General features: G+C 51.4%; 1 protein-coding gene across 1 annotated transcript; it reads left to right on the forward strand.

Moving 5' to 3' along the window:
* Positions 1 to 204: 204 nt before the first annotated feature.
* OXTR (oxytocin receptor) lies at positions 205 to 22,112 on the forward strand. The gene is made up of 3 exons (XM_026016943.2): positions 205 to 440; positions 1,288 to 2,312; positions 20,185 to 22,112. The coding sequence occupies exons 2-3, from the start codon at positions 1,406 to 1,408 to the stop codon at positions 20,430 to 20,432; spliced, it is 1,155 nt and encodes a 384-aa protein (XP_025872728.1). The 5' UTR covers positions 205 to 440; positions 1,288 to 1,405; the 3' UTR covers positions 20,433 to 22,112.
* Positions 22,113 to 23,122: the final 1,010 nt, after the last annotated feature.

Raw genomic sequence — 23,122 nt, forward strand, 5'->3', positions numbered from 1 at the left:
AGAAACCAAGCGGGTTATTTACGAGCTCCTTCCCTCTTGCAGCTTCCAGCCCCTGTGAATGAAATAAGGCTGTTGGTTAGGCTCTGGGGCGAGCGCCCGGGCTGGCCCCGCTCTGGGGGGTCGCGGGGCGGGCCCTCGGCGCCTCCCAGTGGCCCCGTGGGGCGGTGCAGGCCCGGCCCCCGGCTGCAGAGAAGCGGGCGCCAGCAGACCGCGCCGCATCCCGCCGCCGGCCGCGCTCCCCGCTCGCCTCCTGTCCCCATCCAGGGGCCAGTTAAGTAGCGGGCGAGGGGTTCCAGCCGAGGCTTCCCCCCATAGTGCCAGCCTGGGTGCCGCCGGCAGCCACCCCCACCTGGTGGGACCGCGCGAGGCTTTGGAGCTGTCCGCGGCGGCGCAGCTTCCCCAGGGAGCCCACTTTGGGCGAGCTCGAGGACCGGGTGCAGGTAGCTGGGTCTCGCGCACCGGCAGGCGGGCGGGCGGGGGCCGGTGGAGCCCCTGGACCCCGAGTGCAGGGGGTGAGGCGCCTCGCGCCCCGGGCGCCTGGAGGCACGCCCCGGGCTCCGGGAGCCTGCTCAGGGTCAGATGCACAGCCCAGCCCGTAACTGTCGAGGGCCGGGACCGCGTGGGCTTCCAGGGGCCGCTGCGCTGCGGAGGAGCCTCACGGGAGGGGTCCCCGGGAGCGGCAGCTGGGAGCCCTGGGGCTAGGTATTGAGAAGGGAGCTCCTCGGGAGGAACCGCGGGATTGGGGTGGCGATGCCCCCGCGAGGGGATGGCTGAACGTCCTAGAGATCGGAGGTGAAGGAGGATGGTGCTGAGCTGGGGTTTCCCAAGCAAGTGGCAGTTTGGGGCAATCGCCGGGGGAAGCAACCGGAGTAAGGACAGATGGCTGTTGGGGCGTCTTGGGGAAGACGGACGTGCCAAGGCTCGGAGGGGGGCAGGCGGGTCGCCAGTTTCGGGATCTCCGGCAGAGGGGGCCTGATGAGGAGGCCGGGTCCCGGAGGGGAGCGTTCCCCTGGAATCCTCCCTCTCCCCCAGTGCAGGTGCCCTAACATCTTAGGGAGCTGTCAGTCTGGTGGATTCCAGGGGCTCGGAGGAGATACCCCCAACGGGGATTTCTGGGGGGGGGCGCGGCTGAACAGCCTGAACAGCACCCCCGGGAGGCGGCGGCGCCCCTAGTCCCAAAGAACTTGGGGTTCCTGGGCGGGGACACCTGCACCGCACGCGCGCGCGTCGGGGGGGTGGTGGGTAAGCGCTTGGTCTTCTCACGGCCGCGCTCTGGATCCGTTTCAGGCTGGGACCAGCCAACCGGCCCCGTCGGAGTCTCAGGCAGCGGACCCCGAGGAGCCCCCCGCCCCCCGCCCCCCGCCGCGCCGCCTCCTCCGAAGGGCTTGGGGGCCGGGGCGCGGCCATGGAGGGCGCGCTGGCCGCCAACTGGAGCGCGGAGGCGGGCAACGGCAGCGAGGCGGCCCCCGCAGCGCAGGGCAACCGCACGGCCGGGCCCCCGCAGCGCAACGAGGCCCTGGCGCGCGTGGAGGTGGCCGTGCTGTGCCTCATCCTCTTCCTGGCGCTGAGCGGCAACGCGTGCGTGCTCCTGGCGCTGCGCACCACGCGCCACAAGCACTCGCGCCTCTTCTTCTTCATGAAGCACCTGAGCATAGCCGACCTGGTGGTGGCGGTGTTCCAGGTGCTGCCGCAGCTGCTGTGGGACATCACCTTCCGCTTCTACGGGCCCGACCTGCTGTGCCGCCTGGTCAAGTACCTGCAGGTGGTGGGCATGTTCGCCTCCACCTACCTGCTGCTGCTCATGTCCCTGGACCGCTGCCTGGCCATCTGCCAGCCGCTGAGGGCGCTGCGCCGCCGCGCGGACCGCCTGGCCGTGCTGGCCACGTGGCTGGGCTGCCTGGTGGCCAGCGCGCCGCAGGTGCACATCTTCTCGCTGCGCGAGGTGGCCGACGGCGTCTTCGACTGCTGGGCCGTCTTCATCCAGCCCTGGGGGCCCAAGGCCTACATCACGTGGATCACGCTCTCGGTCTACATCGTGCCCGTCATCGTGCTCGCCGCCTGCTACGGCCTCATCAGCTTCAAAATCTGGCAGAACCTGCGACTCAAGACGGCGGCGGCGGCGGCCGCAGAGGGGCGGGAGGGCGCGGGGCGCGCGGCCCTGGCTCGGGTCAGCAGCGTCAAGCTCATCTCCAAGGCCAAGATCCGCACCGTGAAGATGACCTTCATTATCGTGCTGGCCTTCATCGTGTGCTGGACGCCGTTCTTCTTCGTGCAGATGTGGAGCGTCTGGGACGCCGATGCGCCCAAGGAAGGTAGCGGGGCGGGTTGGGGACCTCGGAGGAGGGAGCAGGGAGCGCGGCTGCAGGGGCGGGCGGGGTGGGGGCAGGGGGGGTCCTCGTCCTGCCTGCGCTGCACCGACGGGCTCTGGGGATCGCGTGCGGCTGGGTGGGGCGTGGGGGGAGTGGGTTTGGGAATCCTGCAGAGCTGGGGGTGAGTCGGGGCTCCATGTATCCACTGGCCCAGGGACTTGGGGCTTAGCTTCCCTGAGCCTTGACTTCATCTTCTGTAAAATGGCACAGTGAGGAAAGCATCTCACCAGGCAGTAGGGGAATGAGAGGAGGAGATGGTGCACGTCCTTAGTTAGCACAGTCCTTGTGCTCCATATGGGGCATAGGGTTCCTTACGGCAGGCCCGGGAACACCGAGGTTCAAGTGACTTTCCCACCTGGTTAGTGAGCGGTGGGAGCAACTTTCCAACCCGGGTACAAGCTCAAGCTCGCACCACTTTACATGTACTCTATGTTGAAGTTCCCTTTTAAGTTCAAGTCAGCCGGAGCACTGCGGGCCTGGGTTGGATGAGGGCAGCAGAAGGTGGGCTGTTTGATTTGTCCAGCTCCTTCCGGGTGCAGAGGACATACTGGGCAGGGCCTCCTGGGGATGTAGGGTCCAGTCCCTGCAGCCCTCGCCTGTTGGAGGTGGTGAGTCTTGTAAGGTAGAGAGGTGAGTGCCACAGGGGGCAGTGGGGAGGAGGGTGTTGGGGGGTGCCGGGGGCCAGAGATCTTGTGTTGCTTGTGCTGGAGGATGGGAAAGGGTGGGTGGAAAAACGGAGGGAGCCCCTACACAAAATTTTCAATTTGACCTTGGAGGCTGGGTGATTTCTGTAGGGAAAGAATGTGCTCTCCTCATGGGAAGAGAGAGGGAATGGGATGGTCTGTGGGGAGGGAGCTTGGGGGGGGGAGCAGAGAGGGTCGTGGGTCACGGGGCTTGTGGCCAGCGCTGGGCTGCCGTAAGCTTCAGGCAGCTCAGCCTTCATCACACACAATTCCAGTAGCTCCACACCTTTTTGTTTGGGGGTAAGCACATAGCACTGCACTGGGATGCAGGCGACTCTAATGCTTATAAGGGTAGATCAAGGGGTTTACTTTTACCCTTTTTGCAGAAATGCCCCATTTCTAGATGTAATCACTCCTGTTCCCAAAGGTCTAAAATACAACCATGCCTTGGAAGCTGAAATCTCCCTTCATTCAGCTGGATAACTTTGCTTTGCTCTCTTCCAGAAACCACAGAGTCCTGGCTTTACCCAGCCCTCCCTATTAACCTAGTGTTTTTTCTTAGTGGCCAGGGCAATTATCCTTTCAGTTCAGCACTCACTGATCACCTGGGGTGCAGCGGACTGGGGTAGTGTGGGGGGAGGACTGCTGTGCAGACCCAGCAAAGCCAGCCTGGTTCCATGGTGCAGCCTCTGGTCACATCTTGTGGAAAGGGTTCAGGGGTCCAGCGTGGGGAAGGTGCTTGCTCCTCGTCATACAACCAATTGGAGGCAAACTAGAGCTGGGGGTTCCTGCTCCCACCGCTGCTGTTTCCTCCTGTGCCAAGCTTCTGATGAAGGACACAGAGCTAGGGAGTTGGGTTGGGCATAAGTCAGCAGTGGGGATTTCTAATTAAGGCATCAGGCTACACCAATTTTCTGGGTGGAAAATACCAGACCCAGGGCTTGAGGAGTTCAAACACCAGTCCTTGAGGAAATGAGACCGATCCTGAGTAGATACTGGGGAGACCTACTGGGGAGCCCTCCCTCCAGCCCTTACTAGTGTGGGGCTTTGGGTGAGGGGTCAGTCCCCTTCTCTCCTTTGACCATTAGCATCTTGCTTTTAGAATGAGGACATTTCAGCGTTCAGTGCATTTTTTCAGCAGATACTCTGATTCTTCTGTCTTTTCCTCCCCTGGCCTCTCCCATTCACTTTTCCCCCTCCTTCTTTTCCCCACCCCCTCTTCATAGGACTTCATCTTGTCCACCCCCCCTCACCTGCTCTCCTTTTCCAGTTTTCCTCCCTAAAGAATGAGAGTATATGGTCAACACATATCATCATCACTGAGTGAGGTATAGATCTTTCCTACACTTTTATTATTATTTTCTTTCTTTCCTACACATTAAAAGGCCACCAGACAATCCATGTCTCTGTCTTGAAAACACAGGAAGAGAGAGTGAGAGAGCGCCTCCAGCTAGAGTGGGGACCAGAGGCCTTTTAGGTGCACAGGGTCCCCTGAGGATTTCTCCGGTGGGCCTTCAGTACAGCCAGGCTCCTGCTCTCAGGCTCCAGGAGCAGGGAGAGAAACAGATTCTAAGAACCTCAGGTCTTCCATCTGTTCCTCTGCTTCTTTCCCAGCTCAGAGGAAAGGGTGGGTGCCACATGGAAAGCCCAGGTCCCCCTTGTCCTCCTCAGCACTCTGTCCTGAGTGCTCTGAGAAGGGAACAGATGCAGCCAGCAGGGGATTCATGATGCTGCTGCTGCCAGGGGCAGGCGCCCAGTCCCCGTGTGACAGGCCTATCAAGCCCTGAGGATTCGGGCTCTGGTCACCAGCCCAGCCAAGCGATGCCTCGGCCTCAGGGCTGCAGTGAGGGTCTGAGTGGACGTGGGCTCTGGGCCCAATTGGCATGAGTTGGGATAATTGCAAGTAGCAGGCTGGACCATAGAAATAATGGTGTTTACGGTCACTTTGGAGATACGACTCCGCCTGGAGGCCATTGGCAAGTGGTAAAGAATAAAACAAATAGACTTGAGCTACTCAAGAGATTGGTCAGCACTGTGGAAGGAATGCACAGCCCTCACTTTCCAGGAGGAAGGGCATTTAGAAGAGATGCAAACTATCCAGATCAGGGCCCCTTGCTCCGCTCATCTCCTGGGGAGCGGACACTGGAAGTTCAGGACTCACTTTGAGAGCAGCCTGACGTCCTTCAGGGAAGCCTGGTGGTGGAGGGTGGGTATAGATAGAGGTGAAGGGAATGGGGCAAATGTGGGATCTGTTCCTGCCAGTAGCCTCATCATGAAAGCCTCCGAGGGAGTGAGAAGCTCCTTAACCACTGGCTACAGATCATGGGCTACCAGCGCAGCTGGAGAAGTCATGCTTGCCTTGGCAGCTGGCCTCCAGGCCCTTCGCAGTCCTCAAAGTCCCTGCCTCCATTGGGGTTTGTGTGCTCTGGCATTCTCTCCAAACCCAGGTGCTCCTTTCACACCTGTCTCCTTTGATGGACTTCTTTCCCTCCTACACCTTAGTTCACACTGAGTGCTGTCTTTACAGGTTTAGAGCTCACCTTGTCCAAAAGTCATAAGAGGTTGGCCACAAAGATTTGGGTACTGTGGCAAGGCAAAGTAGATACAAGGAAACTTGGATGAAGGGGAGAAAAGGATAGGAAAATTTTAATATAATAATGGTAATAATAATAATAAAGGCTCTGTGTGTAGAGGTGAGCCACAGAAGGCTTCCTTTTTCTAAGAGCCAAAGCAAAGAAGAAAACTCTCAATTTCAATATTTCCATTGTTTAGAAGCAGAAACAGTGAGAGGAGAGAAAAGGAAGAGGAGCAGCATGGTAATAATTGAGCTCCTCCCCACCCAAAGCAACCACCTGCTGTTGGAGCCCTGCTTTAGAGAGGCTGGGGAGACTGCAGGAGGAAGGGTGAGACCAGACACCCACGGCAGGTTTGGACCAGCCCCCTACGTATCCTTCACAAACACTTTCTGTTCCACTATCAAAGATTTGGAGCCAACCTTTCCCCTTGAACTAAGTGGGGTTTGCTTTGCTGCTGATCCCAAGGTCTGACCCTGACCCAGGCGCACTTCAGAGGGAGGAGGTGGAAAGGGGGGGTGCATCTATATATCCAGGGGTTAGCTGATGCTGCTTCGGTATGGTGTGGCTGATTCTGAGTCTCTGTCTCTAGTTTTTGGCAAGTGCCAGGCCCAGTAGGCAGAGATGAGAGAGGAGGGAGGACAGGTTGGCGGATGGGTCAGGTGTGCTGCTTGTACTCTTCATGGCTACTGTCTGTTCACCAGAAGGTGCCTGGAAGCTAGAGGAGAAGTTTTGAATTAAAAAACAAACAAACAAACAAAACAATCTCACACTTCATAGATGAGCCCTGTGCATCTTTCAGAATAGTCACCTTTTCCCTCAAACCCACTGATTTCCACGGGAGCAAGAAGATGCCCAGAGAACAGGGTGGGGACCTGCACAAGGGAGACTTACACAGTAGAGACTGCACAAGGACCAAGGGACCTGTTTGATGGACCAGGACAGTGGGCAGACCCTGTGGAACTGCATCATTGTGCAGGGAAAGAACCACATGGTTGGCCTGTGTTTGGAGCTCGCTCTGCCTTTTTCTCCTGTGTGTCCTTGAGCAAGCTGTTAGACCTCTCTGGGCCTCCACTTCCTCCTCTGTATAATCAAGGAAGTGAAGCCTGCTTTTGGGGCTGTTATGAGAGTGACATAGTGCACCTTGTGGCACTTGGGGGCCATGTGATCTTCTCCTCCTCTTCCCCCATCCTACTTGTTACAAGTTTTGTTTGCATTCTTGGGATTGAGTCTGAGAATCTTGGCAGGTATTCCTGAGGGAGGAGATGGGTGTATTTCTCCTGAGAGCCGGGGCGGAGGAGGATAAGGGTGGAAACAGAGCGTGTCCAGGGAGGTTGGTATGTGAAGGAGAAACTTGTTAAGGCTGGACTGTGAGCCTTGTCACAGCAGGGACACTTTCTGTCAGGAAGGTGTGGGTGTGGGTCCAATGCCTGGCATAGGGCTGGACACTCATCGGGAGCTCAGCCTGTGGTGGTTACACAAATATGAGGGATATGGGAGGAGAAAGGTACTGGAGATGGGCTGGGATGGGTGTGTGGTATTGGACTCCAGAGAAATAAGGATCTTCTAAGCAGTGCTCCAACCCTGGAACTGGCTGCCTGGGGAAGAAGTGAGCACCCCCGTCACTTGGAGGCAACCAAATATCTGACAGGAGTGTTGTACTAGGAGAAAGGTGGAAATGCACAGGGGGCCTGGTTTTAAGTGTCTCTGTGTCTGAAAATGAACTTCCCAGCTCCTCCCTTTCTCTGGGGCACTCTGGTCCCTCCGGCGTAGCCTATCCACCTCACCTTCTCAGGGATGTCGTGCCCCAGTTTTGGATGGGCTGGGCACCTAGGAGAGCCTGCTTTTCAGGTGACCCACTGATAGTGGGGGAGGGAGGGCAGGAGGAGATTGATTGGACAGATCATTCTGTGTCTTGAAGAGCTCTTAAACTTGGCCCTTCTGGGTATAAATTGCAATTAGATGGACAGTTAACAACCACGCTCTTGTCATGAAGCAGTTGTGAGTTATGTTCTTGGCTGATGCTAATGCCAATGCTTTCCCTTTGGGTTTCTGTCCCAGATGACTTCACTGTTTTCCCCCAGAGGTTTGATTAATCACAGCAAAGAAACAAAACAAAACAAAACTCTGTTGGGTGAGGCGTTGCTGCACACGCTTTCCATTTACTGGATATTTGAGGGGGTTGGGGAAAGCTGTGGGGGGCTGTGTGTCAAGAGGTCAGCTGCTGGAGCAGGCCTGCCCCCAGCTGGAGGGCGTCTCTGGAGAGGCTGGGCTGGCTGATCAGCTGCCAGAGGGCTTGGCCCACCAGATGACCCCACCGCTTTGTGCGCTGGCAACTGTTGGAAGCACAGGGAACCCCACAGGGCTCACCCCTAAGGGCAGGGCCTGGGGCCCACTGGGGGCTGAACTGTGCTCCTCCACACCCCATTGCATCAGTCCCGGGGGGCAACTCTGGGCAGTGGTGAGAGTCCCCCTCAGAGACCTGGTCTTGTCGTCTCTGTGATTTGGGGCCCATCTCTGTGTGATCTCTGGGCCTCTGTCACTCCCATATGAAACAGTGGGGGTGGAACATGACACCCTCTCTGGGCATCTGCTTTGGTGACATAAGGAGTTAGAGTAGTTGGTAACAGTAGCCACCACTTGTTGGGTACTCAGCCCCACATCTCATCCTCACCTGCACGTGGCAAGGTAAGGGGGGCTTTGACCCCCAAACCGAGGCTCAGAGAGGCAAGATCTGCTCCAGGTGGAGCAGGGATTGGAACCTATGTCCTCTTACACCAAAGACTGCCCTACTGCAGGGCCCCTTTTTGTGGGGCCAGCATTTGCACGGTGGTCCACCATGCTTGGCCTTGGGATCTCCCGTAGAGAGTTGATTCCTGGCCTGGTCCCAGAGCCCTGCTCTCTCTTTGTGGCCTCACCATCCCTACACTTCTGGGCTCTCTTTGCCAAAACACACACACACACACACACACACACACACATGCACACACACGCACACACCCAGCTGCCTGTCCCCTCATGGCACCACCTTCTCACACTCTGGTTCAAAGCCTGTGCTTCTCAACACCCCCCCACCCCGCCCCATGCTCCCTGAGGAGCCCTCCATCTCAGCCGGACCACACCTCTGTGGGGCCAGTTTCCTTTGCATCAGCAGCTTTCTGGTTGAGAGCAGAGTGTCTGGACTTGGGCACTACTGGCATTTGAGGCCAGATGACCTGTATTGGGAGGGCGGCCGCCCAGGGCACTGTGAGACGTTAGCAGCATCCCTGTCCCTATCCACTGAATATGGCTGGCACCTTCCCCTCAGCTGTGACCACCAAAGGTGTATCCAGACATTGCTGAAAGTCCCCTAAGGGGCAGTCACCCCTGGATGAGAAGCGCTGGTTCCCACCCACTGTGTAGGTGTGGCCTGAGCTAACATCTGTCAAACAAGGGCACCCACCCTCGTCACCTCTGCCCCAGGCTCTGGCCAGTCCGCCTCGTGTACCTCCAGCCAGGCCTGACCACTTGCCAATTCCCACAGGGTCCTTTTGCTTTGCACCCATGGTGATTCTGTTCCCACCACAGGCATGCCCACTCTAGGCTCTTCTCTGGAGACCCATCCTTCAAAGGCCAAGTCCAAGTGCGGGCTGCTTTGTGGCACTGTTCTAGGACGTGCCATTTACCTCATGGGCTGTGAGCATGATGCTCGCAGGAGCTGGGCAGGACACAGCTTGAACGGCTGGACATGGCAGCCTCAGCCAGCGTTCCCTTTCATGAAACCCCCAGTTTCCCCCCAGTTGGGGGTCTCCTCCCTCTGCAGGCCAATGCATTCATTCTACCGTCATTACTACATCCCAGGGGTCCTGTCCCTACAACCTCTGCTTTGATACCTCAGTTCTCCAGTGAGGAGAGTTTGCATGGAGCCATCCTCAGTCCCTCACTCCGGAACCCCAACCGTGGGATTTATGTAAGCATGAGTCAGGCCAAGGTGGGTTACAGAGCTCTGGGAGCAACAGCCCATTTTCTGTCTGGCTGCTGTCAGGCTCTTCGGTCCTGATGTGTAGCACAATGGAGTGGCAGCAGTGACCTTGGGCTGTTGACAAACCTGCCTGGAGCCCAGTTTTCTGGAATTAAGAATAGGGTTTAGGCGTGTGCAGGATGAGCTGTGGCTGCCAGTAGCACAGTGCCTGGCATATAGTAAGTGCTCAATCAATGTCTGCTTTAAAAAGCAGAGCAATTCCAAGACTCTCAGGTCCTGGGCTGGGTCTGTGCAGTTGGGTGGGAGCTGCTGTGAGCTCAGGAGCACCACTCCTCTTAGCAGAGGGGCTGCAGTTGCAGGAGAGGACTGGTAGCAAGCCTGTGGGTACTCTGAACCAGTGTTAAGAGGTAAAGAGAGGGGGTGCCTGGGTGGCTCAGTCAGTTAGGTGTCCGCCTTCATTTCAGATCTTGAGCCCCACGTCGGGGTCTCCACTCACGGGGAGTCTGTTTCTCCCTATTCCTCTCCCTATTTGCACTCTCTAATTCTATCTCCAATAAATAAAATCTTAAAAAAAAAAAAAAAAAGGTAAAGAGAATCTAAAGCCTTACCTGAAGGAGGCAGCAGGAGGGGTGGTAGGAAGGTTCTAGTTCTGGGTTTTAGAAGCCCCGGGGACCCTTTCATAAGGAGTGGGCAGGAAGGGGTGCAATCAGTCCTTTGAGAGTCCCAGCCCCTCCTTCCTGCGATCCTGATTCCTGGCCACGGAGGGGCATCCTCTGCCAGAGGCTGCCGTCCTGCTCTGCAGGGAGCTGGCGCTTCCTGCCTGTTGCCAAATGCCCCAGTACCACGGGCCTCTGCCCTCCGTGGCCCACACCTCACCCCATAATGATCACTCTTGCTCATTCCATTTCTCTCCACCAGACCTTGATATCTGAGTGTGAGCCTGATTTTCCTAGAGGGAATTGCATCAGAGTCCACTCACAGTGGTAGAGCCACCTCCTATTGTCAAGCAGGGAGATGGCCTTTTTGCCTGTCAGCCTGCCAGCGGCAGTTATATCAGGACTTCCTGTCTGCTAATTTCATGCTTCAGTTCAGTCCCTTATAGAATTCTTCCTATTTTCCATACATGACACGCAGTCCCCAGCCACAAGTCTGAAAACTAAGTAATGACAACATGGAGAGATGATGAAGGAGAGAGGTCTTTACTATCGATATTTGTCACCCCCAGGTGTCACCCCCAGGAGGCATTAGTTGATTCTTTCTCCCTGGAGGAAAAAAATCAAGAGGGTTTCAGAGAGGAAGCAACATTTGAAAAGGGTTTCCAAGGATGAGTAGGAGCTGTCTGTGCAAAGCAGCACATTCCATGTTGAGATCATCCAGCAGTTACTTTATTATTATCTTTCTCCCTCCTGGAGAGATACTTTTAAAACCGCACTGAGCACACAAATCACCTGGGGGGATTTTGTTAAAATGCAGATTCTAGGGACGCCCTGGGTGGCTCAGTGGTTGAGCATCTATCTGCCTTTGGCTCAGGACGTGATCCCGGGGTCCTGGGATCGAGTCCTGCATCGGGCTTCCCGTGGGGAGCCTGCATCTCCCTCTGCCTGTGTCTCTGCCTTTTTCTGCATCTCTTGTGAATAAATAAATAAATAAAATCTTTTTTTTTAAAAAAAATGCAGTTTCTGATTAAGGAGGTCTGGGAGGGAGCCCGAGTCTGCATTTTTACCAAGCATCCAGGTGATGCCTCTGCAGGTGGCCTGTTGACTACATACTGAGTAGGAGGTCTTTTATAGTTTACCTCTTTTTTAAAATTTTTTTTATTTTTTAAGATTTTATTTATTTATTCATGAGGGACACACACACACACACACACACACACACACACACACACACAGAAAGGCTGGGTCACCCAGGCTGCCCTATAGTTTACCTCTTTTATCAAAATGGTTGAAATTGGCTGCAGGGCCTGTCATTCCCTGCAGGGTAGAGAAGGGCTGGTTGTTTACCAAAAGGCCCCAGCTCTTCTGCATCTAGAATGTGGTTGGTTTTATTCTTTACATCCAGCCCAGTGAGCCCAGATTTGGGCAGTGACATACTAGAGGCTCACCTAAAGCTTTGTAGCCCACAAATTTGGCTCTGAATCCTGGCTTTATGATACATGGGGCCATAAGACATCTGTGAATTTTTAAACAATTCCAATGTTGTAAATTGTGGTCTTTTCAAAGAAGGCACTCTGTGATACATACTAGTATTCGATCTTTATATAAGTGCACTTTCAAAAAATCATTAAACAAAAAGTCTTCTGTAGACTAGAGCTTTCAAATTCTTACACAGCCCCTGTAGGAATAAGGTACTTAGACCCAAATTCCCAATCCCCTGGTAGGGGGTTCTTGAACCAAGCAATTGGTTTCTGGAGTGAGGGCCTCTTCCAAAAGTTAATGGGCTTGATTTGATTCAGATGAGCGATGTTAGCTAAGCCATAGGTCTTTGAAGTGTATGTGAAATGCATTGGTTGCCTCAGGCACGACGACGTAGCTCTGAGAGGCCGTGGCTGGCTGCCCGTCAGCTGTTCGGGCTAATTTGGGCCCGGGTGACACGGTGGAGGGGGTGCCGGGAAATCCGAACATGGGAGTTCTTGGGGCCTGAGTAAAGCCAGGCTCGTAGGCGGGTGGAACGCTTTGGGGCATGCCGTCCTCGTCCTCAAGTGGCTCTCTGCCCCCCACCCCTCCATGAATCACAGCGCTGAGTGGAAATACAGACTTGGTTCTGTCTCCTGGGGGTGACACTTGCCCAGCAGGGGATTTGGCTTTTGGCGGGTGGCCATATCTGCTCACATCTCTTGCTTGGAGCCTAGGAGATCTTGAAGATCAACCCTTGAAGATCTTGAAGATCACCCCTGGTCCCCAGCCTTGGGCCCACCAGCCTGTTCCCCAGTGCTGCACCTGTTTAATAGAGTGCCCGTCTTTTTTTTTTTTTTTTTTAAGATTTTATTTATTTATTCATGAGAGTCAGAGAGAGAGAGAGAGAGAGAGAGAGAGGGAGAGAGAGGCAGAGGCAGAAACAGGCTCCATGCAGGAGCCCGATGCGGGACTTGATCCCGAGACTCCAGGATCACGCCCTGGGCCATAGGCAGGGGCTAAACCGCTGCGCCACCCAGGGATCCCCCGAGTGCCTGTCTTATACGTCTGTTTCTCCCCCAAGGGCAGGTCCCCAGGGCTAGTGCTGTGGCAGCGGGCCCAGGGCATGAAAGGATGCTGGAATATCTGACCTCTTCCTCCGAGAAAAGCTCTAAGCTGGTGGCCATGCAGGTGTGAGGACCAGTCCCTGGACCAGTGCCTCCCACCAGCCCTCACTTTTTGGCAAGGACCAGAGAGAGCAGTTTGCACCACTCAGGGCTCTGTCCTGGGGAGGGATGTTATTTTTATGGGGAGCACAGGGTGGAATAGATAGGGTCCCAGCAGAGACCCTGAAATCCTGCCCTCCATAGGTTGTGGCCGCCTTCCCTTTTGGGTTTCTTACGTCACTGGCTGGGGAAGCTTTTCCAAATGGACCATCAGGAGTTCCTTTGGGGGTCCCATCATCCAACCCCAGGGCTTTGATTTTTTTTAAAGATTTTATTTATTTATTCATGAGAGACACACACAGAGAGGCAGAGACACAGGCAGAGGGAGAAGCAGGCTCCACGCAGGGAGCCTGACGTGGGACTGCATCCCAGGACCCTAGGATCACAACCTGAACCTAAGGCAGACATTCAACCACTGAGCCACCTAGGCGTCCCTGTTTTGTTTTTGTTTTTTTTCTTTTTTAAATCTTGGAAGTCATGGAAAAAGAGGCAAAAGACAATTTCTTTAGCAGACTTGGGATCAGGAGCCTCCAAACTTTGGGCTCTAAAAAATGATGCAGTTGGTCATATCTCATATCTATGAATAATGATACCAATCACCTGAGTAAACACTGCCATTTACAAAGCCCTTTTCACTTTTTCCTCCCAGTTTTCTCAGAGTCCTTGCAAGAGTCACCTCCAATTTACAGATAAGGATGTTAAGGCTCATAGGGTAGATGTGGGTTAGGTGGAGGATTCAGACCCCAAGGGTTTGTATCTGAATCCCGTGTCCCTGGTTCCTCCCTCCCATCTTTGGGGTGCCCCTGGGGCCCCTCTCTGCCATCCTCCTGGCCCAGAGGAGGTGCGGGCTGCAGACCACACCTTTGGAGGTGTCCGTGGATTCTGACTTCCAGCTCCTCCTTTAATGAGTTCTGACTTCATTGCTCTGCTTCATCCAAAGTGTGGGCAGGGACCAGTGTTGGAGCTTGGTCCAGGGACAGCCCTTCAGAGAAGGAAGCCTCAATTAAGGCAAAGGGGGTGGACCTTTGTACGTCTGCATGGACTTGTCATCGGATGTAGGCTGCTCCTGGGACAGGGTGCTCCTCTCTGGCCAAAGGCAGTGCCCTGAAAGGAACTCGGCGAGGAGCCTCACGGGCCAGCTCCCTGGCAGCTGGGGAATGAGCCCCTGGGTCATAAGGCGGGACCTGGGATCCGGGCACCAGGGCATCTGCTGAGAACCTGCAAGACCCAACTGGAGGCAGCACCACTTGAGTCACCTTTTTAATCAGTGCCTCACCAGCAGCTACCCCGTGGGCAGTGTGTTTTGAAAGAAGACAGTCCTGGGGCAACCGGGTGGCTCAGTCGGTTGAGTGGCTGACTCTTGATTTCGGCTCAGGTCCTGACCTCAGGGTCGTGAGATCGAGTCCTGCGTCAGGCTCTGCGCTCAGCAGGGAGCCTGCTTGAGATTTCTCCCCCTCCATCTCCCTGTACCTGGCCCCCTGCTCACCCCCACCCCGCTTTCAAATCAATTAATTAAAAAAAAGGAAGAAAGAAGACAGTCCCCACGGTAAGGATTTCAGTATAGAAGAACCCCCAGAGGGCGGCATGCCCCAAAGCCTGGAGCCAGAAGGCAGTGAGCAGCAAGGAGAGGGCAGAGACAGCAGCTTTCCCCAGCTGCGGATGTTAGAACAGATCTTGGCACTGGAATCTACAGGGCAAGATCTGGCATTCCCAGGACCCCAAGCAAGACGGAATAAGGCAAGAGCATTCTCTATCGCTAGTCCATTGTTTAGGACACCTTTGACTTTGCGGAGTCCAGAAGCCCTCCCTGAAGATGCCCATTATTTCAGTCTGTTTGAATCCGTCAGGAAATCACCAGCTAGCTGAATAAGGCAGATAAGCTTGTTGGTGACACTGGTGTGGGCCTTTAGAGCCAGGAAATGAATCTACGCATGAGCTGACCTTCTTGGCCATGCAGTCTAGCCCAAGAGCTACGCCGGACAGACCCTGCCATGTGGCAGTGCAGCTTCCAGAAGCTCAGCCTATGGGCCCTGTGTCCTGTGCCCCACCCTGGGCTATCTCAGATTCCAAGACACAGCCCAGCCCGGGGAGCAGCCTCTCCCCATTGTTTTGCGCAGGTTGTTATCGTTCCTGGGCGTGTACACGTCATGGTGTAGTGATAATAGCACTGGCTAAGTTTATGAAGTTTTTACTTTTATTGAGCGCCAGGAATCGTGATGAGTACTTGGCATCCTATCTAATGGACCTGGGGAGTGATTCTGGAAAGAAGTTCTTTTTATTACTCCCATTTCACAGATGGAGACACTGAGGTTAAGAGAGGTTAGGTGACTCCTCACCCTAGAACACACAGGTGCAAAGTGACAGAGCCAGGATTTGTGCCGTGCCTGGGTAACTTGAAAGCAAAGCCACCACCCGGTTCGTCTCGTGGTAGCATGTGGAGAAGTGGGCTGGGCTCGCTCTGTGGGTTTCCCCTGGACCTTCTGAGCCCCTCTCAATGGTTTTTAACATCTGACCCTCCTACAGGCATCAAGGATTGGCTAATGTCCTGTAAAGGCCCAGGCAGTAATTGTTTGAGGCTTGTGGGTACAAGGTCTCGGTAGCGGGTACTCAGCTTTGTCCTTGTTGTACAGAAGCTGCCATAGACGATGTATGATTGAATGGGTGTGGGCTGTGTTCCAGTAAAACTTTATTTAGAAAAATAAGCATCAGGTGGGAGTTGGCCCCCATAGGCCAAGCTATGTATTTTGCTGGTCCCTGGTCTAGAACAGGGGTCGTTTCTGACAGGAATGAATGGTGGGGATCTGAAAGGAGGTAATGTGTTTCCCATCCTAGATGTACTTAGATTACAAAAGAGCATCACTGGGAACAGCCAGTACCTAGTCTCCATGGACAATCATGTCTGTGTGGAAGAAAGGGTAGTTGCTCTCTGTCCTTCAAATCATAGCAGAAGAGCCATTGCCTGGCAAGCCTGTGTCTTTGCTTTGGGACTGAGAGGATTCATTAACTGGTACCAACCTGACATGTGTGAATGCTGATCTCGTTTGAAAAGGACTGACCTCGTTAATTTCAGGTAGGAACACACAGGGGAGCTTGTTGCGTGTCGTGTCCCCCAGGGAAGTCACTTCCCTTCTGAGCTTCTGTCTCCTCACAGATAAAATGGGGATGAGGGGAATCCCTGGGTGGCTCAGTGGTTTAGCGCCGCCTTCAGCCCAGGGCGTGATCCTGGAGACCCAGGATCGAATCCCACGTCGGGCTCTCTGCAAGGAGCCTGCTTCTCCCTCTGCCTGTGTCTCTGCCTCTCTCTCTCTCTCTCTGTGTCTCTCATGAATAAATAAATAAAATCTTAAAAAAAATGGGGATGAGTCTGCTTTAAAAACCACAGGGTAGGGATGCCTGGGTGGCTCAGCGGTTAAGCATCTGCCTTCGGCTCAGGGGGCTTAGGGAGTGATCCTGGAGTCTCAGGATCGAGTCCCACATCAGGCTCCCAGCAGGGAGCCTGCTTCTCTCTCTGCCTATGTCTCTGCCTCTCTCTCTGTGTCTCTTATGAATAAGTAAATAAAATATTAAAACAAAAACAAAACCACAGGGTCCTGTGCAAGATTGAACGGTGATTCCAATGGTCAGCATTTTCATGTGCTCTCTTGAAAACAACACTGTGAATCGTGAGGATGATATGTTCCGTGCTTTGTTCTGTTCCTGTTCTTCTGCAGCCTTGTGAAGCCTTTCTAGCCACCAGAAAGGGCAGCAGTGTGGTCTAAACAGGGTTCAGCAAGTGCAAAGAGCTGGTGAGGTGCAATCAATCACCTGCTCAGAAATAGTCAATGGCTCCCCGTTGTATATAGATTAAATCTCAGCCTGGATTCAAGATCCTCCTCAGCCTGGCTCTTTGCCGTTTCTTTTCTCGTGAAACTCTCCTACTCCATCTCTGGCAATCCCTGAAAGTTCTTGGACATCCTCACTGGTGTGCCTTCACTTCTATTGCTTCCTTCCTTTGAGATGTCCTCTCCAGTTTTTGATCCCCAGATAGCTCTCCTCCCTGCTGATGGCTTGCATTTCCACCACGGGGGACGCATGGCCCTTGGATGCTTAGGATATTGCCAAATTTTTAAAAGTCCAGTTGTACCCTGAGCATTTGGCAACCTGACTGGAGCAGGTTCAGCTTAGGGTGATGCATCCCCCAAGGAGCTGAGCCAGGTCGTCCTTCCGGTCTGCGGCCACCAGGTGGGGGCAGAGGCGCTGGCGCTGCTCCCGACTCCTCCCACTCAGGCTGGCCTCCTGGAGGTAGGAAATCTCCCCTGGCTACTCAGGAACTGTTGCCTTTTTTTGCTGCTGATGTTTCTGCATGTTTTTTGTTTGTTTGTTTGTTTGTTTGTTTTTGATAGGTTAAGTAAGTTAAATGATCCAAACGTAAAGTCAGGCAATAGCTTAAGAGAAAAGATATGATTTTAACTCCATGCAGTTAGGTGAAAGGTGATGCCTTCCTGTCCAAGTGCGAACTTCATTCCTACTATGTCCTTCTACTTTGTTTCATATCCTTAAACACCTTCATTCTTGCCCATGTGTCTGATACCTTACTCCTCAATGCCCTGTTAAAATTTTAACTTTTTATGTGTTGATTTTGTCTCCTTTATTTTACACATTTAATTACAATTTTGAGGACTTTCTGTTTTTTTTTTAGTCTTGGTGATTTCTCAGAAAAAAAATTTCTACATTTTTTAAAAAGATTTTATTTATTTATTCATGAGAGAGAGAGAGAGAGAGGCAGAGACACAGGCAGAGAGAGGCAGGCTCCATGCAGGGAGCCTGACGTGGGATTCGATCCCGGGTCTCCAGGATCATGCCCTGGGCTGAAGGTAGTCCTAGACCGCTGAGCCACCCCGGCTGCCCAAATTGCTACATTTAAATTCATCTTCTTAGCCATCCAAATCAAATAAATATATATAAATATATATGTATATATATTTATATATATACATATATATTTTCTTCTTCTTTCTATAGAAAGTGAGTAGAACAGGCCTTTTTTTCCCCTCCAGTTTCCCACTTTCCTATTTTTTTTTTTAAAAGAGATTTTATTTATTTATTCACGAGAGAGGCAGAGACATAGGCAGAGGGAGACGCAGGCTCCTCGTGGGAAGTTCAATGTGAGACTCAATTCCCACATCCTGGGATCATGCCCTGAGCCAAAGGCAGATGCTCAACCACTGAGCCACCCAGGCGTCCCTCCACTCTCTTGTTCTTTACTATTAGATGCTCCTCCTTTGCTTTCTTAAATATTCTCTTTTGCAAGACTTTTTGGTTTTATCCATTGTGGTTTGCTTTTGTGCCAATAAGTGCACCAAATAATTAGACCAGTGGTTCTCACACTCCTGTGTGTGTCAGAACCCTCTGGATGGCTGTTTACAACACACTGGTGAACCTAACCCCCAGGAGTCTGGTCCAGTAGGTCTAGGGCAGGGCCTGAGAATTTACATTTCTAACAAGTTCCTAGGTGATCCAAGGATCCCACTTTGAGAACCAAACGTTTGTCTTGCAAACCAACATCGTTCTCCCTTTGGTGCTTGGTGACTTTGCTGACAAATGTCTCCATGCCTTCATCTGTGGTGGCTTCTAGATCTTGTGGCTCCACTGTCCCTGTGAGAAATGCTTTCTTGGATTTAGCTCTTGAATTCTGGAGTTATTTGTTAATTTTTAAGTTTTTATTTGTTAATTTAAGTAATCTCTGCACCCGATGTTGGGCTCAAAAATCAAGTCACATGCCACTCCAAGCCAGCCAGACACCCCAGAATTCTGGAGTTATTTTTTGAAAACTTTTTGTAGACAAGACCAAAGACTAGAAGATTTTCCAAGCCTTCTTGCAGGTGCCTTCACTCATAAGGATGTGGCTGAGAGCAGCTGTCTTGGGTACATTGTTTTCCTTGCAGATTTGTAGAGGGATTCCTCATTCTCTTCCATGGTAGGAGATGGCTACAGTTGGTCAGATTGAAGTCTGTTGCAAGGAACTTAGATTTTTTTCCCTCCTTCTGAAACCCGGAGGTATATAGAATTAGGAGTTTTTCTTTGCTTTCTTTCTTTCTTTCTTTTTTTTTTTTTTTAAAGTAAAGTTGACACCCAGTGTGGGGCTTGAACTCATGACACCACGATCAAGAGTCATGTGCTCTACCGACTGAGCCAGCCAGGCACCCCAGGATTAGAAATTTTTCTTTCCTTTTGAAGCTTGAACTCGTGACAAGCAAAGTCTTGAAGTTGATCTTTAATTTTGCCTGAAACACAATAAATGCTCAGTATAATGGCTTTTGCACGGTTCCTCAAATAATTTTAAGGTAAACTTCTTTTTCTGTGTAAGTCTTATTTGTTGTGCTCTTGAAGCAGTGCTCTTAGGGGTACAGAACTGTCAGTGTTCTCAACTGTGAAAATAGCAGCTCTTTCTTGCCACTGTGCCTTTTCCTGTGCAATTCCTTCTGCCTCGAACACCCTTCCTCCCTCTCTGCCTGGAAAACTCAGAAGCATCCTTCAGGGATCAGCTCAAATGCCGGTGTCTGTGGGGCTGGCCATGATTTGCTCAGATTTGCACTCCTCCTTGGTGTGCCTCACCCCACGGTGCCCGCACCGTGCCCACCTCATGGAGCTATTCATTTTATTTTTGTGTCCCTGATGCCTTGCTGGGTGTGTGGCACACAGTCACGATAGCAGCCACCATGTACTGGGCACTTACCAAGTGCCAGGCATTTTTAAAAAAATCCTTGCAGTATTCTCGTGAGGTTTGGATAGCCTTGTTATCCCTGCTGAAAGATTAGCAAACAGCAGTCTCTTGGGGAACTAAAGTAATTTGTTGCTGGCAGAACCAGACTACAAACTAGGCCTGGCAGCTTCCAGACTCTGTGCTCTTGGGCACTCCGAGGCGTAGGCACTGGATCCTTGCTGAGTGAGTTATGAATGAACAGGTGGCCGGGACGAGTGCAGCCCCTGCTGATGGACGCTCTCGGCGGGTATGCTTTTGATGACAGACGGGATGGGGAGCATTCTAGGGCTAGGCTAAGCCTGGCAAGGCTGGGAGGTGGGCAGGGTGGGGGGGCAGGCTGAGTGCATGCCCAGAGCCACAATATGGAAGGCAGACAGACTTTATCTCTCTAGTTCTCCATCTTGTGACTGACAAGGCCATGGTACCTGGGAAAGGCCATTCTCAGGAAATGAGGGTGACTCCTCCAGTAGTGATGGTCTGTTCTCCTTTCTCCCTGCACCCCTACCCTCCCTTCAGCCTCGGCTTTCATCATAGCCATGCTCCTGGCCAGCCTCAACAGCTGCTGTAACCCTTGGATCTACATGCTCTTCACGGGCCACCTCTTCCATGAACTTGTACAGCGCTTCCTCTGCTGCTCCTCCAGCTACCTGAAGGGGAACCGTCCAGGGGAGACCAGCGTCAGCAAAAAGAGCAACTCATCCACCTTTGTCCTGAGCCACCACAGCTCCAGCCAGAGGAGCTCCTCGCAGCCATCCACAGTGTGACCAGGCTGGGCCAGGACTGCCTCCAAGGGCTCAGGTTGTGCCAACATAGACAGTCCGCCCCTTGGTGGCTGTGTGCATGTGTGTGTATAAGGTACCTTTCTGTTTGCACCCTTCTGGACCTTGGGGTAGCTTGAGTGGGATGGGAAATCCTGACCTGGGTAGGGAAATAGTCTCCATGGTAGAAGATGATGGGGGTGACTCAGCCATCAGACAATCCCTGGATCTCCCCTGGCGTCCTATAGGTGTTTATTTACCCTGCCCCTACTGCTGTCCCTGGCTGGTAGTTTTTTTTTCTTTTTTTCTCCTGGACCTATCATTTCACTCCAGTATCTTTTTACCCCTTTATTCTGGGATCTTGTGAAAAGTGGTAAGTATAGGATTGGTAACACCCTGGGTGTGGAAGCCTAGTGTTCTAAGCTCAGAATAAGGAGCAGGAATGGGACCTCAGATGTGGAGGGTAGTGCTAATGTCCTCCTGCCTGACTTCAGAGTGCTTTTATTTTGCATGGACCCATTCTAGCATCCTTGGGCACCAGCATGTCAGAAGGTGGCCCTGGGAACAGAGGATTCCTTTTTGAAACCATTTGGCATAGGCAGCCAATTAAAACTTGTGTTAAAAATGTTTAAGAAGCTAATATTTACATGAAGCAGATAGGAAAGAAAAAGAAACAAAAGGCATCCAAATTGGAAAAGAGGAAGTAAAACCCTTTGCAGATGGCATGATTTTGTATGTAGACAATTCTAAGGAGTTCATGCATATATACAAACCTGTTAGAAGTAATAAATGAATTCATTGAGGTTGCAGGGTACAAAGTCAATTTGCAAAAAGCAGTTGTATTTCTTTATACTAACAATTAGCAATATGAAAATGAAATTAAGGAATCTTCCCATTTATACTGGTATAAGAAAGAATAAAATAAGAATAAATTTAACAACCGAAGTATAAGACTTATACCCTGATAACTACAAAATATCATTGAAAGAAATTGAAGAAGACTTAAATAAATGGAAAGATATCCTATGTTCGTGGATCAGAGACTTAAATTGTTAAGAAGACAATACTATCCAAAATGATCTACAGATTCAATGAAGTCTCTTATCAAACTCCTAGTTGGCCTCTTGCACAAATTGATAACCTAAAATTCATACAGAAATGCAAGGGCCCCAGAATAGCCAAATGATCTTTTGAAAAAGAACAAAGTTGGTGGATTCATACTTCCTGGTTTCAAAATTTACTACAAATCCATGATAATCAAAAGAGTGTGGTACTGGCGTAAGGATAAACATAAAGATCAATGGGATAGGCCAGTGGAATAGAATGGAAAGTGCAGTTATAAACTCTCATGTTTATGGCCAATTGATTTTTGACAAGTGTGACGAGAGAATTCCATAGGGGAGACAGTCTGCTCAACAAATGGTGCTGGGAAAACTAGATATCCACATGCCAAAGGATGAAGTTGGTGAAGGGAATTAAGAGGTACAAACTTCCAATTATAAGACAAATAAGTCACAGTGATGAAAAGTATAGCACAAGAAATATAGTCAATGATATTGTGATAACGTTGTTATGTGACTGCAGTTACCATGGTGAGCATTGAGCAATGTGTGGGATTGTTGGAATTCTATGTTGTACACCTGAAACTAATATAACATTGTATGTCAACTATACTTCAATAAAAAAAAAAAAAGAATGCAGTTGGACTCCTACCTCACGCTGTATAAAAACTAACTCAAAATGCTTCAAGCCCTAAATGTAAGAGCTAAAACTATAAAACTGTTAGAAGAAAAAAAAAAACTGTTAGAAGAAAACATAGGTATAAATCGTTGTGACCTTGGATTAGGCAGTGATTTCTCACATATGATTCCCAAAAGCATAAGCAAAGGAAAAGGAGGTAAATTAACCTCATCAAAATGGGGCACAGAACTTCTGTGCTTCAAAGGCCGGTGTCAAAGTGAAAAGACACCTCACAGAATGGAAGAAAATATTTGTAAATCACATACTCAGATCCAGAATATATCAAGCACTCTTACCACTTAACAATAAAAAGCCGATTTTTAAAGGGGCAAAATATTTGAATAAACAAATAAATAGACCTATTTTTATATCCTCTCCAAGGAAGACATAAAAATGGCCAATAAGCCCATGAAAAGATGCTCAATATTATTGTTCATTAGGAAAATGCATATTAAAGCCACAGCGAAATGCCACTTCGTGCCCACTAAGATGGCCGTAATCAAAAAGATGGGCAATAACAGGTGCTGGCAAGGGTGTAGAGTAACTGGAACTCTCATACACTGCTTGTGGGAATAGAAAATGGTCCAGCCACTTGGAAAATACTTTGGCTGTTCTTCAAAAAGTTAAACATAGAATTACCATATGAGCCAGAAATGCCACTCCTAGGTATTTACTCAAGAGAAGCGAGAGCCTATACAAATACAAAAAAATTGTACATAAATGTTCACAGCACCATCATTTATAATAGCCTCCGATGGAAATAACCCAGATGTCTATCAACAGATGAATGGATAAATATGGTCTCTCTGAATGGTGACATATTATTTGGCTATAAAGGAATGAAGTCCTGGCACTCTCTACAACACGGATGAACCTTGAAAACAGTTTGCCGAGTGAAAGAAGCCAATGCAGAAAGCCACATACTGGATGGGTCCGTTTTGTGAACTGTCCAGAAC

The sequence above is a fragment of the Vulpes vulpes genome, chromosome 9, assembly GCF_048418805.1.
Source record: "Vulpes vulpes isolate BD-2025 chromosome 9, VulVul3, whole genome shotgun sequence".
NCBI classification, from domain to species: domain Eukaryota; kingdom Metazoa; phylum Chordata; class Mammalia; order Carnivora; family Canidae; genus Vulpes; species Vulpes vulpes.

Excerpts from the sequence above, each read along its gene's own strand:
- OXTR (XM_026016943.2), top strand. The coding sequence starts at position 1,406 with ATGGAGGGCGCGCTGGCCGCCAACTGGAGCGCGGAGGCGGGCAACGGC. Across the intron at positions 2,313-20,184 it reads CGCCGATGCGCCCAAGGAAG|CCTCGGCTTTCATCATAGCC; the intron begins GTAGCGGGGCGG and ends CCCTCCCTTCAG.